Source organism: Colossoma macropomum, unplaced genomic scaffold, assembly GCF_904425465.1.
Source record: "Colossoma macropomum unplaced genomic scaffold, Colossoma_macropomum, whole genome shotgun sequence".
NCBI classification, from domain to species: Eukaryota; Metazoa; Chordata; class Actinopteri; order Characiformes; family Serrasalmidae; genus Colossoma; species Colossoma macropomum.
In genome coordinates, this window is record NW_023494802.1 from 39908981 (window position 1) to 39928200 (window position 19220).

Here is a 19220-nt window from a genome sequence, read left to right on the forward strand (position 1 = left end):
TGGGCTGAAGGGAATGCAGGTGAACAGTGACAGAGATAATGACTTTACAGGTCATATTGTGTGTGTGTGTGTGTGTGTGCAAAAGTGAATAGGCTACAGGCTGTTCCGTGTGTGCAAGTGTGTGATAAGGGGGTGGTTTAGTGTGTGAAAAGTATTTACACTCAAATTTCACACTACTACACACACCACGTCAGCGCAGTCATCACCCTACATATTCCAACACTTCCCTCCTGACACAAAACAACAGCAACCAATCAGAAATCTGGATTTACACAAACAACCAACACACAGCACTTTCCACTCAGCACAGACACAACTTTGACACAGAGAAAATGACAAATTAAAACATCCCAGCTATCAGAATTTAATATTACAGCCACAAATTTAAAGATGTACAAACTTAAAAGCTGATAATTAAAGACGCCACAATCACAGGTTACTGCAACAGCAGGCAGATCAAAATGAAGACAACACACACAGATTTCACAAACACACACAGATTTTCACAGCCGCTTATCCTTCTGGGTCACGGGGGGTGCTGGAGCCTATCCCAGCGGTCAGTGGGCGAAAGGCAGGATACACTCTGAACAGGTCGCCAGCCCATCATGGTGCAGACAGACTGACTCCATGTCTCTGGACTGTGGGAGGAAACCCATGCAGAACAATCCCCACACAGAAAGGACTCTAGTTGCCTGGCTGGGGAATCAAACCCAGGCCCTTCTTGCTGTGTGGTGACACTGCGCCACCGTGCTGCTCCAAATGAAGACAACATGAAAGTTAAATCAACCAGCTGATGTGTGAAACCAAGGAAGAACAAAACAACCTTAAACACTTAAACCTAATCATTGTAGGCTAAAGCATATTGCCACAGCAGGCCTGAAACACGTTTATGGTTTATTTATGTCTTACCTGTAATGACTTGATGCAGTAAAGTAATTGAAGTAATACAGGCATCTGAATGTAACCGCTACATCATTTAAGGTGGAACGGGAAATAAAGCTTACTTCAGCTTCATCTAGTCTCTATCCGGTAGACTCGGTACGAGTCTCTATCCGGTAGACTCGGTACGAGTCTCAGTTACAGTAAGTCAACTGGGGCTGTATTAATTGATATGGGGCCTGGCTGGCTAGATGCTGTCACCTTCTGTGGATTCGATTGTCTCATCCGTTTATTTTTCTTCCTTTTAACTGCTGGGGCCTGTAAGCTGTGAAGTACCCACCCCCCCACCCCTTCCCCAGCTTCGCATCCAGGAGGGAGCCAATTTGCACTTAATTGGGTGCCCTTATAATATTGATTGATTAAAAAGATAAGTACAGATGTTAAATAGATATATTGATCATTAAAACTAAAGTAATAAGCCTGTTCTGAAAATGTAGAGAGCAGAAAGGACAGATTTTTCTTTTGAAACGAAGCAAAAATAATAAGTCTTAAGTGAGAGAATTACTCAAGTATAAATACCTCAAAAAATACTTAAGAACTGTAACAACATACTTGTTCTTCATTATTTGCCTCCCCTGGTAATTAACCTCACCCCATTACATAAATTGCTGATTGATTATTACTGTAGTGTTTCAGGTTGTTCTGAGGTGGTTGTCAAGCCAACTTAAAAAATTTTAATTAAGTCTGGACACAACTTTTGAGTATAACTCTGAGGGCTTTGTATTTAGTAGCTCAGCAGGTTGCTAAAGGCAAAAAAGCCACATGAAATTGGAGAAGAGCACCTGCTTTTACCATATAAGTATGATAATACATTTGCCTGATGTGCTTAATATATAAATCATTGGATAATTTGGATTTTTTATTAATAGAATAAATCTGTGCGGGGTCCATGGGTTTTATTTCCACATTGCTAGGGGTCCCTGGCTGCATAATGTTACAACCTTACATTGTAAAAACCTTACATTACCTTAACCTCCTCTGGAATCAAGCCAGTGGAACATTTCCTCAGTCCTCCACTGGAAGGGGCTGTTGTGCTTCCAGTCTGATTTAGAAGCAGTTTAACCTGCACCAAGCTAAGATTTGAGTATGTAAACTCAGGTGACTGAAAAAAGCATAAGAGCTTAATATAAATAATATAAATAAAACTACTCTGAGATCAGCTTAAAGGTGCCTACTAGCAATCTGTTTAGCACTGTATGTTTTAAAAAAAAAACTAATTTACCACCATTCATGGTGGAAACATGCAAACTGTTATAAGATAAAATAGTAATTAAAGAAAATTGTCTGGGGAGACAAACAATATGACAACCACTGTTCTAGAGTGTAGAGGAACAGTTAACTCAGCTATCAGTCTCTGTATGCAGAGAAGTTGACGATGTTCCAACAGCTGCAAATGCTTTGTTTGTTCCTGAACTTTGTCTGCAGTGCCTTATTACACTGGAAGCTCTCTGACCTCCTATCAGGTAAGATTACAAGACATATTTTCTGGTATGAACTTCTCCCTAGTCTCGCCCATCGTGACACAATTATATGGAAAAGGTGAAAAAAATGTTTGAATGTTTGTTTGTTTCTCTCTCTATCTCTCTCTCTCTCTCTCTCTCTCTCTCTCTGCCCACTCCACTTCTGGTATAAAGGCATGAGCAACTAAGCTCTTCTGCACTGTAATCAGAATGGAGTCTGTGCTGAAATATCTGGACTGGACATCAGTGGGCTTGGCCCTGCTGGGTGGTCTGCTCTCTCTGCTTCTCCTGGAGATCTTCAGGTGGAATTCCTCCAGGAACCGAAGCCCCCCTGGACCCAAACCACTGCCCTTCGTGGGTAACCTGCCCCAGTTTTCAAAGGATCGAATGGCCTTCATCAGATCAGTGAGTTTCCTTTTATTTGCAGTGGCATATTCACTTACACACATCAGACTGATATTTTTTTCTCTTTTTGAAACTCACTTTTAAGCTTAAAATACTGTAATTAAATATAGCCATGAAAATTTACTATGGGTCCTTGGAGTGTGTAGAAAACTGTTGTTGTGTCTGCCAGATGTTAGTGCTGGGCTTTCTTAGTTTACATTCTGCATTTTAACATGCAACACATGCAATTTTACACTTGCAATTTTAAACTTACTTTTATCCTGATGTGCTCAAATGTGGCTCCATAGACCTTTTACAAGACATTTAATAACTTCCACAAGGAGAAGTAATGAAGCCTTCCCTCCATATCACTGTGACAGTGTCACGCATCCCGCTGGCTCAGACACAACTATGAGACCACATCACTTATGACTCTCCACAGAGCTCCAATCAGCGCTCACAGTCACCTGTGCTTCTGTTCATATGATTCATTAACTTTTAGCTTAGAGATTTTGCTTCTTCTTTTGAGAGCTACTGAGCGTTTTGTCTATTTGCCTTTCATCTGTTTATGATCTTGCCTGGAACTCTTGACTTTACTTATTGCTTTTTGCTCTTTGGATCTGGTTTTGTGATGACTGTTTTTCTTTTTTTGTTAGCCTTTCTGGATTTGACCTTTGCCTGTTATATGACATTGAGTTTTGCCCAACCCTTTGATAATGACGCCTCATTTTTCACTTTGACCACGAGCGTCTGACTTGGTCGGTCACTTTACAGACAGTGAAGAGGACATGAGGAGGGCTGCATCCAACCTTGACTCTTCAGTTATCTGATATGTTAAAAGCAAATGGCAAGTTATACTTGAAGCCAGGGGTATGTTAATGGCTGAGGTACAGGACTATTGCACAGTATTTATCAGTGGCATAACACTGTTACAGATCTCTCTTGCCAGTCGTTTGCGCTCTGTTTGAGGATCTCATCAGCTATATTAGCTGAGGCTGGCCCTGTCTTGAGTGTGTAAAAGCTAATTCATGGCTACAGGAGTAAAGTCATTGAGCCATATTCAACTCAGTAAGTCTCATATTTATGTAACGATCTGGATTCTGCTGAAATGCACTTGGTTCAACCTAGTTTCCAGAGACAGCATCCTACAGCTACCGACATCCAATCATCCAAACACCTGCCCACTGGACCCCAATACACATCGCTCCAGACCTGTGAAATCTTGCAGTATGTTACTCCTAATCACTTCCAACACAAACAGTTTCTTGTCATCAAGTTGTGAACCATCTGCCATCTTGACTACCAGATTAGTACCCATTCTAAAGATGACCACTCAAGACAGCTTTAACAACAGCAGCTATTCATATCTCTCATTTCCTTCCTTTCCCAAAGTCTTTAATAAGTTGTCCATGATCAGCAATCTTTATTTTTCACTCATTACCAGCTCTAGGACCCCAGCTTGTCCCTCTTCAAACTGGTGCACTTTGCAGAAACTTCTCCGGTAGCAAATGTGGAGAAGCTCCACACAGGAAGCTCAGCTAAACTCTCAACAGTCCTGATTCTTTTTGGGCTTTGCAGCCTTTGACACAGTCAGTCATAAGATTCTCCAGCCTGTTCTCAACAACTTTGGAATCACCACCTTTGCATATTGGAATCAGCACCTTTGCAAACCGGAATCAACATGTTTGCATGGAACTGGATTGAGTCTTACATGGAAGGATGTTATTAGGTAACATTGATGTCGTCCACATCAACTACATGCCGACTCTTCATATGTGCTCCACAAGGCTTTGTGCTGAGTCCTCTTCTCTTTCCTTTACACTCGATGTTTTAGCAATGTAACATGCTGTCAATGGCATCTCATACCACTACTATGACGACACTCAACTAATCCTTTCCAGCTTCTTACACTTAGGTTTATAGTTGCATCTACGCATGTCTGCCTGACATCTAATCATGGATTGCAGCAAGTAAACTCCAGCAAGGAGCTGCTATACATCTCTGCATTCTATGATCTTGCCATCTCCTTTGGGCATTCATTGGTCATTCCATCTTAAGATGCACAAAGCCTTGATGTAATTGTAAATGTTCAGTTATCAATCTTTGCTCATACTGCAAACCTCACTCCATCATGCAGGTTTCTCCTCTAAAACACTTGGAGGTTTCTACACTTTCTCTCTACATCGGCCTCTCAGATGCTTGTTCAAAATGTTATCCTCTCAAGGTTTGACTACGAAGTCAAAAATAGTCCTGCCAATCAATACCTGATTTTTTAAACACTACAAAAAATAATAACTTAAAGAGTTAAAACTTAAACATAGCCAATAAATCTTATGTGGAAACAGCTGCATCAGCACATACACTTGTCCATTCCAAAGCTGTAGGTGATGTAAACATTTTCCACCCCTCCAGTTGCCAAAATATGGTGAGATGTGCTCCATATACCTGGGCAGGAAGCCAACAATCATTCTGAACAACATGCAGCTTGCAAAGGAAGCTTTTGTTCAGAATGGGACCGTGTTTTCAGGAAGGCCTCTTCTACCTTTACAAGAGTGGATCACCAAAGGCTATGGTTAGTAGGGCATGACTCATGTTGATATACTTGTTTAATATACATTTACTGCTACTTGTACTTAATTTTTTGATAAAAATGAAAAAAAAGTGTGCCATTCCTTCTCCAGGGAAAGATACATCCTCTGTCTTTTACTTCTCCTTTCCTCTCTCTGCCTTTCTCAGGTATTATTGCAGCCAATTATGGTCACTCTTGGAGGCAGCAGCGCCGCTTTGCTCTGCACACACTGCGTGACTTTGGTCTAGGAAAGAAAACTGTGGAGGAGCGTGTGTCTGAGGAGGCACATTACCTGATCAAGGAGATGCTCAAACAAGAAGGTGGGTGATGAGTTACTGTCTATGCCTTCTTAGTGCAGTTCTCTGATCAGGTTATCTTTATCTGATATACAGCTACAATGGTAGGCATTGTGTTCTGTCTCTGTGCCTTTTCTCTAATCAAACACACTGTTCTGCAATTCTTCTTGAAGGGAAGCCTTTTTATCCCATCCACCAATTTATGAATGCTGTTTCTAACATAATCTGCTCCATCATCTTTGGAGACCGCTTTGAGTACGACAACAAGCGCTTTGCTAAGCTGCTTGAAATTCTGAATGAAAGCTTTCGGCTTGGAGGAACATCTGTGTTGCAGGTAATTACTAGGAGCTTTCCAGGTGATGTCGTTCATTTTCACAGGTCATGTAGAAAAACTACTAGAGAACAAAACAATATAATTTATCTTCTAAATTAATTCCAGGTCTTTTTCCTGGTATATACCTACAATGAAATTACACAATGACAAAAAAAAATCCTGTCATGATGTGCTTAAAATGCTTAAACTTAAAGGATGAAATGTAACATCAATTCTTCCTTTTCATCTTCAGATCTTCAACTTGTTCCCGATTATAAAATACTTTCCAGGGCCGCAACAGAAGATATGGCATAATTTCAAAGCCTTACAAAAATTTCTCCTTGATATTGTCGAGGAGCACAAGAAGACTCTGGATCCAGACAACCCCCGGGACTTCACTGACGCTTACCTGATCCAGATGACCAAGGTGAGATGCTTTTTCTTTTGAGTGCAGTGTAGAAAATAGAGAGAGACCCTGCACTTTACAGTAACTCATCCAGTAGGCCTAGTTATCTGTGCACTCAAAAGACTGGTGTGGAGCATTTTCTACATGCATTATTTTCAGGTTGACAATGTGGGGACAGCGGAGTTGAAGTTTTCTATTGTAGATTATATAGAATCAATCATTTGAGCCGCCTTCAGTATCCTTTGGTAGCTCTGAGTAACAGAATTTAAACTTTTCTTTTGTTGAGCAGCAAGAGGCAAAGGAAGACTCTACATTCCATGTGGAGAACATGATGAGGTCAGTCTTTGACCTGTTCGTAGCTGGGACGGAAACTACAGCGACCACCCTCAGATGGGGCCTCATTTACATGATGGACCACCCTGACGTGCAAGGTATGATTGTTGGTGACCAATATCATTGACCTGATCTCATTTTTACACTAGGTGTGGTGTAAGGCTTGTTATTCCTTTTGTTACTTCATTTTTTCAATTGATATTTTTGTTTTACTAATTGGTTAATGACCCAGTTAGAACACTGTTATGTCTTGTATGTCCTGTAACATCACCTACTTTTTTGTCCTTTTTTTCCATGCTTGTGTAATGTGACCATGTCAGAGCGCTGTCATGAGGAGATCGTTCAGGTACTGGGTTTTGACCGCTCTCCCTGCATGGAAGACCGCCCACAGCTCCCATACACTTACGCCACTGTTTATGAAATCCAGCGCTGTGCTAGCATCACTCCTCTTGGCCTGATTCACCAAACCACTGAACCAGCACTGCTACGAGGATACCACCTGCCCAAGGTGATGGAGGGATAGAGGGATTGTGGACTGCATACATGACAGGCTGAATGGATAGACATTTGAATGTATGACAAGCTGAATGCATGGATCTCTTAATGGATGGGAGACTGAATCAATGGAAGTATGAATCAATTTAAGTATGAATGGATGCTTAACCGCAGAAACAGGGTTATGAGAACAGGCTCTGCCAAAAAAAATAAACAAAGTAAATTAAACTATAAAAAGATAATATTTTTTGTGGCTTGAAAACAAGATGAAGCTTTCAAATGCAAAACAGAGAAATTAATAACAATTCAATGAATGAATATGAGTTTTCAGATTATCTGGGCCAAACTTACTGAAATGTTATTGCACATCTTTTAATATTTTTTGCCATCTTGCATATTTCACAAATTCCATAGCTATTTATATTTATTTATATCAGTCTCTTTTCTCAAGGAAATGTTTGAGTGGCCCTCCACTGTTTAAGACATGTAATTGACATTAATACATGTGTTAATTATTTGTTTCTCTTTCCCATGGCAGGGATCTACAATCATGGTCAACTTAAAGGCCATCATGACTGACAAAGAACACTGGAAGTATCCAGACACGTTCAACCCAGAAAACTTTCTGGATAAAAAAGGACAGTTCTGCAGAAATGATGCCTTTCTGCCGTTCTCTTTGGGTGAGTCTGCTGCTGGTGTTTACCTGAGGGTCAGTGAGCAACAGTGGTAGAAAAAAAATTCATTAAGATTTGTTTGAGCATCAACACTGGGGACAGCTGGAGTAGGACTTGCTTTTAGTCAGGGAGTTGTGTGAGACTATAATTTTGCCTCCTGGTGAAGAGAAATGATGAAATCAATTTTAACAGTTGTTTCTGGTGCAGTGCTGTATAGGTGGTGGGAGATGCCGCCAAGGACCCCTGCAGCAGACACTGGCTCTTGGCATGTGAAATGTAAGCTCACTGCAGGGGGAGGAGCTGGAGCTTGTGCGGGAGGTTGAGAGGTACCAACTAGATATAGTTGGGCTCACCTCCACCTACACTGTCAGCTTTGGAATCAAAGTCCTTGATAGGGGTTGGTGCCTCTTCTCCTCAGGAGTTACACAGGGTGAGAAGCGCGGGGTGGATGTGAGGATACTCACAAGTACCTGGCTGCCATGCCATTGGAGTTTGTCCCGGTGGATAAACTCAGACTTTCGGTGCTTTTGCACCAAACAACAGTTTGGAGTATGCAGCGTCCTTGGAGCGAGTGGTTGGGGTTCTGGAAAGGTACCTGCCCTCAGACTCCATAGTCTTGCCCGAGAGACTTCAATACTCATGTTGGCAATGACTGGGAAACCTGGAAGTGGGTAAATCTGAAGAATGGCCTGCCTGAAGTAAACTTGAATGGTTATTGGACTTGAATGGTCATTGGAATGTTATTGGACGTCTGTGCCAGTCATGGATTGTCCATAACGAATACCAAGTTCAAACACAAGGACATTCCATAAGTGTACTTGGTACCAGAGCTTCTTGGGTCAAAGATCAATGATTGACTTTGTTATCATTTCATCTGACTTGGGACGATATGTTCTGGACACTTGGGTGAAGAGAGGTGCTGAGCTGTCAACCAATCACCATCTGGTGGTGAGCTAGATCAGATGGCAGGGAAGGCTGGGGGTTAGACCTGGTAGGCTCAAGTGAATAGTGAGGGTGTGCTGGGAATGGCTGGCAAAGGCCTCTGTTCGGAATGATTTTAACTCCCACCTCCTAGAGAAATTTTGTCATGTTTCGGAGGAGCTAGTGGACATGGAGTGGACATGGAGTCGACTCTTTTGTAAACTTCTATTATGGAAGCTGCCAGGCGTAGCTGTGGCCAAAAGATTGTTGGTGCCTGTCAGGGCAGCAACTCAAGAATCCCCTGGTGGACACCGGTGGTGAGGGAGACCTTCAAGCTGAAGAAGGAGGTCTTGAGGGACTGGATGGCCCAGAGAACTCCCAACTCAGCGGATAGGTGCCAACAGGCAAAGAAGGCGGCGGCAGCAGTTCAAGCAAAGTGCAGAACATGACAGAAGTTTGGCAAGGCCATTGAAAAAACTTTGGGTTGGCTTCAAAGAGGCTCTGGACAACTGTCTGGCGACTCAGGAGTGTTCAGAGTGGCTTTACTCAAGCTGTACTCAGTGGGGTGGAGAAACTTTGACTTCAAATGAGGATATTGTCAGTTGGTGGACAGAGCACTTTCAGGAACTCTCAAACCTGATAGACTTGCCTCAGTCATGGGAGTCAGGGCCAGAGGCTCCTTGGGTGTCAGACTGTATTTCTCTGGTGGAGGTCACTGAGGTATTTGGCAAGCTCCTCAGTGGCAAGGCACCGGGGGTAAACGAGATTCACCCAGAAGTACTTAAGGCTCTGAATGTTGTGGGGCTGTCATGGCTGACATGCTTCTGCAATATTACATGAAACTCAGGAACCTTTGGACTGGCAGATGGGGGTGGTGGTCCCTATTTTTAAGAAAGAGGACCAGAGAGTGTGTACCAATTACTGGGGTGTCACACTTATCTGCCTCCCTGGGAAGGTTTATGCCAAGGCACTGGAAAGGAGACTCCAACCGACAGTCAACCCTTGGATTGAGTAGGAAGAATACGAATTCCGTCCCAGGCCCTGGAACAATGGACCACCTTTTTACCCTCACGCAGATTATTGAGGGTGTATGGGAGTTTGCCAATCCTGTTTACATGTGTTTTGTAGACTTGGAGAAGGCTTATGACTGTGTTTCCCGAGATATCCTGTTGGAGGTCCTCCAGGAGTATGGGGTGTCGGGGCCACTACTCTGGGCCATTCAGTCTCTGTGCTCCCGGAATTAGAGTTGTCTCCATAAATTCTGCATTCAGAGAGGCTTGTTCAGTGTGAGACTCCACTAAGGTGCTTTGTCTCCACTCCTGTTCATGATATTTATGCACAGGGTGTCAAGGCGTATGTCAGGAGGGCATTATGTGTGCAAGCTGGAGGGTGGTGTCTCTGCTGTTTGGGGATGATGTCTTTTTGGATCCATCACATGGATGCCTCCAGTGTGACCAAGCTTCTCACTCAATCAAGTAGAGTGTAGCCCGCCACCCTGCAAACAAAGCTCATTTCTGCCGCTTGTATCTGAGATCTCATTCTTTCGGTCATTACCCAGAGCTCATGATAATAGGTGAAGGTTGGTATATAGACTGATATATATACTGCTGCCACCTGTCCCAGCCTGCGGCTGATCTCACAATCTTCCAAGTCTGAGTCCTAGCCTGGAAAAGGATGGCATGCCCACTCCAGGTAAAGGGAAAGGACCTGCCACAGGTGGAGGAGTTTGAGTATCTCCAGGTCTTGTTCACGAGTGATGGAAAGAAGGATCGTGAGATCAGCCGCAGGCTGGGTCAGGTGGCAGCAGTAACATGGTTGCTGTAGCAGACTGTGGTGGTGAAGAGGGACCTGAGTCATAAAGCAAAGCTCTCTGTTTACCGGGCGGTCTATATTTTCTCTGCAGATTTGCAATGCAAACGCCTTTGTTCACTTCTGAGTTGATCCCATCACTGACATCACACAAAGATAAGCAGCCCCAGATTTGACATCTCCACCTCATGGAGATTAATAGACAGCATAAAACTGGAACTGTGCTTTTTCATTAAACAGGTTCCAGTGTTTGTTTTTGGTACCTGTTTATGATTGGTACTAACAGGACCTAATTGTACACAAGGGGTGTTTTCCTCTGCCCTTGGTTACACTTTGCAACTGATGCCAATGTCAATTTAGTGAACTCTTTACAGGTGAAAATAAAGTCACCAAGCACAATTTTGTCACCTGCAAGCACACCAGAATGTAAGGTAGAATGGTATGTTGATGTGTGAATTGCATTTTTTTTTTCTTGTAGAATTATTACTTTGCAAAGAGTTTGGTATAGTGACATAATTTAGTCCCATTGGTTCCCATTCAGGTCAAAACTATCATCAGTCTACCATCAGTTTGATTTTGTGCTAAAATGTATTTTTTTTCTGAAACAAATATCATTCTGTTTTAAAGTAACCTAGAAAACGTCATTAAATTTAACCAATAGTTTGTGTCCAAATATTGTTTGTGACTACTGTATATGTAAGCCCACAGTAACTGGCCCAAAACATCATTGGTCCACCAGAAAGTCTGCTGATTCTGCTAATTAAACAATCTGGCAGTGAAATCATTATTATTAATGCATGTCCTGCAGGTCCAAGGGTGTGTCTGGGTGAGTCTCTAGCAAAGATGGAGCTCTTCATCTTCTTCACCTCTCTGCTCCAGCGATTGAAGTTCTCATGGCCTGCTGGAGCTTCACGCCCAAACATGGATGGCATTGTGGGCACAGTTCGTTCTCCATTCCCCTTCAATACCATCTGCCACAGCAGAGAGACCACTCACTGAATCAAGTTTGCCCTTTACATGTGAATGGGCAACATCACCCCAGGAGAAGTTCCTCTTCTTTAACACATCTAATAAATCTCAATAAGAACACATTATCAGGCTCTTTCTTTCTACGAGGACCAATCAGGGGTGAATGTACAAAACATGATATTCCACCAAAACAAAGGAGTTAGATGGTTTAAAAGGAATGTCGAGAAAAAAAGGCCAGTTCTATAATATTATATTGCAGCTCAAACGTCTGAGTTTAAATTTGGACTCAAAACAAAGATAAGTTCTGACAAGACAAATGGAAAAGATATATGTAAGATTCTGCAAAAAAAGGTGTAAAATACAATTTAAAATGCTTCATAAAATGTTTAATTGATCATAGTTTCTGCTTAATGAAGTAATTTACTACTTTCACTGCAACTATTATGACTACTAAAAATATTAGCCAGGTCATTAGCAAATATTGAATTGATATGTTACTGGATTCTTGCATTTCAGGCTTAATAAAAGCAAAATAATGGATGTTTAAAATAATGTGCAAAAGCTTAAAATGTATAATACAGGAATATAAATGATCTAAAAAGTGCTTCGTTCAGTCTGTTTACTGCTTAATAAAGTATCAGTAAGCAGGCAGTTAATTAGCAGCTACTCACTTGATAAGGCTTAAAGACCCTTATAATGTCCCCCTACACTGAAGTGTTACAGAAACCACAGCTTTAATGAGTGAAATCCAAAGATTAGAGCCAAAGTTTGAAAAGCAAATGAATGCAGTTAATGCCAGCAGCTTGGATCATGGCCAAAACTAAATCATTTTTCACCCCCACAGGATTTAAAAAAGAAAGACATCTATGCTTTTATTTCATTCTGCTTGTATTGTTTTGTTGTATTTTGCAGTGTGTTGCAGTTTCAGCATGCATGTTGCAATACTGTATAATTCTGACTCTTTAATGACTGTGTAATTCAGAGAATAGAGTGATGATCGGGGGGAAATGTGTGCAAAACAAGTTTTTGTTAAACATATTTGTTTATCACAGGGGCCAACACTGGCGATTTCCCATAGAAGAAGACTATGAGTTACTATTTTGGGCACATTAGATTGAGATTGAACAAGACATTAAGCTGAACCCTTGATCTACAGGGTCAAATTTATTCCATGCAGAGGATGCATTAACTTCTTCACTCTTAGAAAATCACCAATCAACCAGGGCTGCCCAAATTTTTTTCTGGTTGAGGTCCTTGTGTGAACATTCAATACTAGACCTGGAGGACTTCTTGTATTTTAGTACCAGGACCAGTCTGTGGTTAATGCACATAAATGTCTACCAAAATAATAAGCACAGTAGTTAGTCTTTTTATGTATGATCCATTACAGTTTTTATAGAGTTTAAAGTGTATGCTGTTTCTATAATAGTTAAATAATGTTTGTATAACTTTTATCTAACGTACATGTTTTTCTTTTAAATAATTACTAATATCCTTTCAGAAGTTTTATCCACGCATTTGCTAAGTTGCTTAAGATTTACACTGCCTGTTATGCTTGCTGTGTTTGCTTCTTGATAATAAAGTAGATTATTTGATATTTGTTTGAGTCTCTTTATTATAACAACAATGATTATATATATATATATATATATATATATATATATATATATAATGTATATATTTATATATATATATATATAATGTATATATATATATATGTATATATATATATATATATATATGTATGTGTGTGTATATATATCACTGTTTTTGACATTTTCCAGTTTTTGACATAATTTGAAAAGTCCTTCTGCCCTTAACACGCATGTAAATTTCATGATGAATGGACTAAAAGAAATGGCCCAAATGACTTGGAAAAAGCCTGGTTCCATTGACTTATGTTAAAAGTAAAATATATTTTTTCCTTCTCCTGTAAAGTTACCATTTTGGAGATACGAGGTTTTCTTCTGACAACAGCGATATATACATATATATATATATATATATATATATATATATATATATATATATATATATCAGGCAAGATGCCTTCACTGCCATTTACACCGCAGAAAAGAGCAAAGTCAGAAGACGTGTGTGGGTTCATATTAATATGGTTAATAAAATGGACATTTTTCAAATGTAAGGAACCTCTAAAATAATATAAATGTTCTACACCAATTAAACATGTTACTTACATATATTTATGAATCATTTAGAAACATTTATTTTCTAGAATAGTGTTTTTCAAATTGCAGGTTCCTCAATATGGTCCACAATTATTTCTACAACTTGCAATGCAAGAAAAACTCTGAACCTTGTGGGGAGCCCTGAGAACCAGTAAGAGAACTTCTCCCTAGTCACGCCCATCATGATGCACCTCTTTGGAAATGATAAATGGTTGTTATCAAAAAAATCTCTCTCTCTCTCTCTCTCTCTCTCTCTCACCCCACTCCACTTCTGGTATAAAGGTATGAGTAACTGAGCTCTCCTGCATCTCTCTCAGAATGGAGTCTGTGCTGAAATATTTGGACTGGACGTCAGTGGGCTTGGCCCTGCTGGGTGGTCTGCTCTCTCTGCTTCTGCTAGAGATCTTCAGGTTGAATTCATCCAGGAGCCGCTACCCAAACCACTGCCCTTTGTGAGTAACCTGCCCCAGCTGCCCCAGCTCTCAAAAGATCAAATGGCCTTCATCAGATCGGTCAGTTTCCTTTTTTTTTAGGTGGTATATCCACTGGCATACATCAGATTGATTGTTTTCCAATTTTGAAAATACTTTAATTGAATATAGCCATGGAATTAACTTAAGGTCCTTGGAGAATGTGGAAAACTGTTGTGTCTGCAAGAAGTAAAGTGATGGGTATCTTGTTTTTTCCCCATACTTGCACTTGGTTAACCACCTGTCAGAGTGCTGTCATGAAGAGATTGTTTGAGTGCTGGGTTTTGACCGAGATCTACAAGGATACCACCTGGCCAAGGTGATGAAGGGACAGAGGCAGTGTAGACTGAATACATGAATTAAAGTATGAATGGATGTGCAACCACAGGGTTACTAAACCAGAAGCTGCCAAAAAGACACAAAGTTTAATTATATTAAACTTTAAACTTTAAATAACAAATTTTTGTGGCATGAAAACAAGACGATGTGTACACAGACAAAATAGACAATGTAATATCAAGGCAGCAAGACACAATGAAATGTCATCACAGATCTTTTATCATGTCTTGCTTTCTTGCATATTTCACAAATTGTTGAGCAATTTATATTTATTTATATCTACCTCTTTTCTTTTTATGACTAAAATTACAAAAATGAAAACCGAGTGCCCCTTCCACTGTTCAAGACATTTAATTGACATTAATACATGTGTTATTTATGGAATTCTGTTTCCCATGGCAGGGATCTGAAATCACGGTCAACTTACTGGCCATCATGACTGACAGACAGCACTGGAAGTATCCAGACGCAGGACAGTTCTGCAAAAATGACTCCTTTCTGCCGTTCTCTCTGGGTGAGTCTGCTGCTGGTGTTTACCTGAGGGTCTGTGTGCAACAGTGCTATCTGAAAAATAAGATTTATATGAGTATCAGCACTGGGACAGCCGGAGTAGGACTCATTTTCTTGTGATGTCGACCATCCAACACCAAAAAAACACTAAATTGAAGAGTTGTTTGATTACAGAGATTCTGGCCTCAACTCGAATTCAGACTCCTGGGGAAGAGAAATGATTTATTCAATTTTAAGATTCCACACATAAACTTTCTAATGTTTTGGATCCAAAAATAGGTCACTGAATGGGAAGGTGTGAAGTATGAAAACCCACCAGAGTTGAAGTCTCAGCAAGACTGATGTGGTAATCTACTTGCACAACCTCTATTTAGCACAATCACTGTAAATGTTCTGGAAAGGCTCAGGTTTGAACAGAAGCCAATACCTGACTGTAAAAGCAATGATGCCTTGATTATGTCCAGCAAATCTGAATGATTCTCCTGGTTGGTCTTACTTTCTATAAGGTGTCTCTAAGAAATTTAGTGTTAAATGTTAACCATCCATGCAACCACAGTGTAACTAATTGTGATGTAATTGCTGTTACAAATGGATTACAGTGTTTTTTCACAATGTTGAATTTACAAGTTTTTTAACAGTGAAAAACATTGTGATTAAGCTATAAGCATCAGCTAATCAAGTCCCTGTCTACATTTAACACTGTAGGACACTTCATGATGTGTCAACCAGCCCTAAATTCATAGAACCAGACAACGTTTGACCATATGTTTATACAGTATATACGGTTTATACATTAGTCCCCAAAAGTATTTGGGCATTCTACAGGTTTGCATTCAAAATAACTTTGTGCACTTCTGAGTTAACGATCTAATTACTGACATCACTGAAAGACAAACATCCCCAGATTTGACATCCTTACCTCTCAGAGATGACCAAAACCTGTGGCAGCAGAAAACTGTAACTGTCTTTTTTTCATTTTACAGGTTCCAGTATTTTTGTTTTTGGTGTTTGTGGTTGGTACCTACAGTCCCCGATGGTGGGTGATGTCCTCTGTCCTTGGTAACACTTTCCAATTAAGGCCAATGTCAATTTAGTGAATTCTTTACAGGTAAAGATAAAATCACCAAGCACAATTATGTCACCAATAAGCTCTCCAGAGTGTAAAGTAGAATGGTATGTTGGTGGGTGAATTGCTGTTTTTAAGAATTTTACTTTGTAAAGAATTTGGTGTCATGATTTAGTCCCATCAGTTCCCATTCAGGTCAGTACTTGTTTTTGAATGTTCATTGGAAAAACATTGTTAGTGCAGTTTGGCTGGAATTCTTCTCCAATCTTTCTCTACACAAAGAGTCTACCACCAGTTTGATGTTGCACTAAAACTTTTTTTTCTCTGAAACAAGTATGATTCTGTTAAATGTATATAATGAAACCTAGAGAACTTTAAATGTAAACATTAAATTTAACCTATGGTTATTTGGTTATGGTTATTTTTTATTAAGTTTTCCTAACAGAGAACTTATACTGTTTAAAACAAATGTTGATGAAAAAAAGGCCAAATCTATTCTTACACTGGAGACCAAACATCTGAAAACACATTAAAATGTTTTTCATTTAAACTTTGAAATAAACTACAAAATGAATTTTAAGTTTCAGTTTTAATTAAAAAAATTAAGTTGTGACAAGTAAAATGAATAAGACACTTAAGATTCTACAATTATGATTTATGATTGAGGTATTCAGAAGAATCAAAAGAAAGTAAGCATCTTATAGACCCCAATAATCAATTAAAGGTTGGGCACAAGATTTGATGTAATATTAAAATAAAATTGTTCTGTAAAACGTGTAATTGTTTGTAATTACTGCTTAATAAAGTAGTACATTTTACTACTTTTACTACTACTATGTCTGCCCTGCGATGGACTGGTGACCTGTCCAGGGTGTATCCTGCCTTCCACCCAATGACTGCTGGGATAGGCTCCAGCTTCCCCCATGACCCAGAAGGATAAGCGGCTTAGAAGATATACTACTACTATTATTACTATTGAAAATATTAACCAGTTAATTAGCAGTTAATGGATTGATAGGTTACTAGATTCTGTTTTTTAAGGGTTAATAAAGACATAAAATCATCTAAAAATTATATGCAAAACCTTAAAAGTTATTGGCTAATAAAGTAGTAATAAACAACCAGTTAATTAGCAGCTACTGGGTGCTAAGGCTTAAAAAGATCATTATAATATCATCCTATACTGAAGTGTTACTGAAACCACAGCTTTAATAAATGAACTCTATTATCAGGTCTCCCAGTGAGAGTTCTGGGCTGAAGGGAATACAGGTGAACAGTGACAATGAGTCCAAAGATAATGAGATTACAGGTTGTGTGTGTGTGTGTGTGTGTGTGTGTGTGTGTGTGTGTGTGTGTAAAAGTGAATAGGCTACAGGGAGTTCCGTGTGTGCAAGTGTGTGATAAGGGGGTGATTTAGTATGTGAAAGGTATTTACACTCAAATTTCACACTACTACACACACTATATCAGTGTAATCATCACCCTACATATTCCAAACTTCCATCCTGACACAAAACAACAGCAACCAATCAGAAAGCTGGATTTTACACAAACAACCAACACACAGCAATTTCCACTCAGCACAGACACAACTTTGACACAGAGAAAATGACAAATTAAAAAACTTAAAAAGTTTGTACATCCCAGCTGTCAGATTTTAATGTTACAGCCACAAATTTAAAGATGTACAAACTTAAAACCTGATATACAGCCACAATCACAGGTTACTGCAACAGCAGGCCGACCCAAATGAAGACAACACACACATTTTCTAAGCCGCTTATCCTTCTGGGAGCTGGAACCTATCCCAGTGTTCAATGGGCAGAAGGCAGGATACACCCTGGACAGGTCGCCAGCCCATCGCAGGGCAGACAGACAGACACATACACTCACACACCTAGGGGCAATTTAGCATGTCCATTTAGCCTGCCTGCATGTCTTTGGACTGTGGTAGGGAACCCACACAGACACGGGGAGAACATGCAAACTCCACACAGAAAGGACCCTGGTCGCCTGGTCGGGGAATCAAACCCAGGCCCTTCCTGCTGTGAGGCGAAAGTTAAAAAAACCAGCTGATGTGTGAAGCCCAGGAAGAACAAAACAACCTTAAACACTTAAACCTAATCATTGTAGGCTACAGCATATTGTCACGGCGTGCCTGAAACACATTTATGGTTCATTTATGTCTTACCTGTAATGACTCGATGCACTGAAGTAATGTCCACACAGGCATCTGAATGTGACCGCTACATCATTTAAGGTGGAATGGGAAATAAAGCTAACTTCAGCTTCATCTAGTCTCTATCCATGGTACGAGTCTCAGTTACAGTCAGTCAACTGGGGCTGTATTAATTGAGATGGGGGGCTGGCTGGCTAGATGCTGTCACCTTCTGTGAATTGAATGCCTCATCCGTTTATTTTTCTTCCTTTTAACGTGTGCTCACTGCTGGGGCCTGCAAGCCGTGACATAGCCAGTAACGGGTTCACTCTTCCCCAGCTTCACATCCAGTAGGGAGCCAATTTGCACTTAATTTAGTGCTCTTATACAATTGATTATTTAAAAAAATAAGTACAGACATTAAATAGATAATCATTAAAACTAAAGTAACAAGCCTGTTTTGAAAATGTAGTGAGTAAAAAGCACAGATTTTCTTTTAAATGGAGTAAAAGTAAAAAGTATTAAGTGACAGAATTACTGAAGTAGAGTATAAATACCTCAAAAATTATTTAAGAACAGTAACAAAGTACTTGTGCTTCAATACTTGCCACCCTTGTCATTAACGTCACACGTTACATTGACTGCTGATTGATTATTACTGTAGTGTTTCAGGTGGTTCTCAGGTTGTCAAGCCAAGGTAAAATAATTAAATTGAGTCTGGACACAACTTTTGAGTTGTGGCTGAGGGCTTTATATTTAGTAGCTCAGCAGATTACTAAAAGCAAAAAAGCCACATGAAATTGGAGAAGAGCACCAACTTTTACCAAATAAATATGATTGTACAAATTTGCCTGATGTGCTGAATATATAAATCATTGGATTATTTGGATTTTTATTAATAGAATGAATCTGTCGGGGTC

General features: G+C 40.0%; 1 protein-coding gene across 2 annotated transcripts; it reads left to right on the forward strand.

Annotated features, from left to right (window-relative positions):
* Positions 1 to 2355: 2355 nt before the first annotated feature.
* LOC118822217 (cytochrome P450 2B4-like) lies at positions 2356 to 11690 on the forward strand. Of its 2 annotated transcripts, XM_036591156.1 has the most exons (10): positions 2356 to 2402; positions 2574 to 2804; positions 5196 to 5355; positions 5520 to 5672; positions 5822 to 5982; positions 6215 to 6388; positions 6657 to 6798; positions 7021 to 7208; positions 7734 to 7875; positions 11408 to 11690. In XM_036591156.1, exons 2-10 carry the CDS (start codon positions 2610 to 2612, stop codon positions 11596 to 11598), a joined length of 1506 nt encoding a protein of 501 aa, XP_036447049.1. In that variant the 5' UTR covers positions 2356 to 2402; positions 2574 to 2609; the 3' UTR covers positions 11599 to 11690. The 2 variants fall into 2 exon arrangements, with proteins under 2 accessions (XP_036447049.1, XP_036447048.1); XM_036591155.1 differs by lacking the exon at positions 2356 to 2402 and having other exon boundaries at positions 2525 to 2804.
* The last annotated feature ends 7530 nt before the right edge of the window (positions 11691 to 19220 follow it).

Bases quoted from the DNA above. Each gene is read 5' to 3' on its own strand.
- LOC118822217 (XM_036591156.1), top strand. From the start codon at position 2,610: ATGGAGTCTGTGCTGAAATATCTGGACTGGACATCAGTGGGCTTGGCC. The intron at 5,673-5,821 runs GTGGGTGATGAG...TTCTTCTTGAAG, and splicing joins GGAGATGCTCAAACAAGAAG to GGAAGCCTTTTTATCCCATC. The intron at 6,389-6,656 runs GTGAGATGCTTT...TTTGTTGAGCAG, and splicing joins ACCTGATCCAGATGACCAAG to CAAGAGGCAAAGGAAGACTC.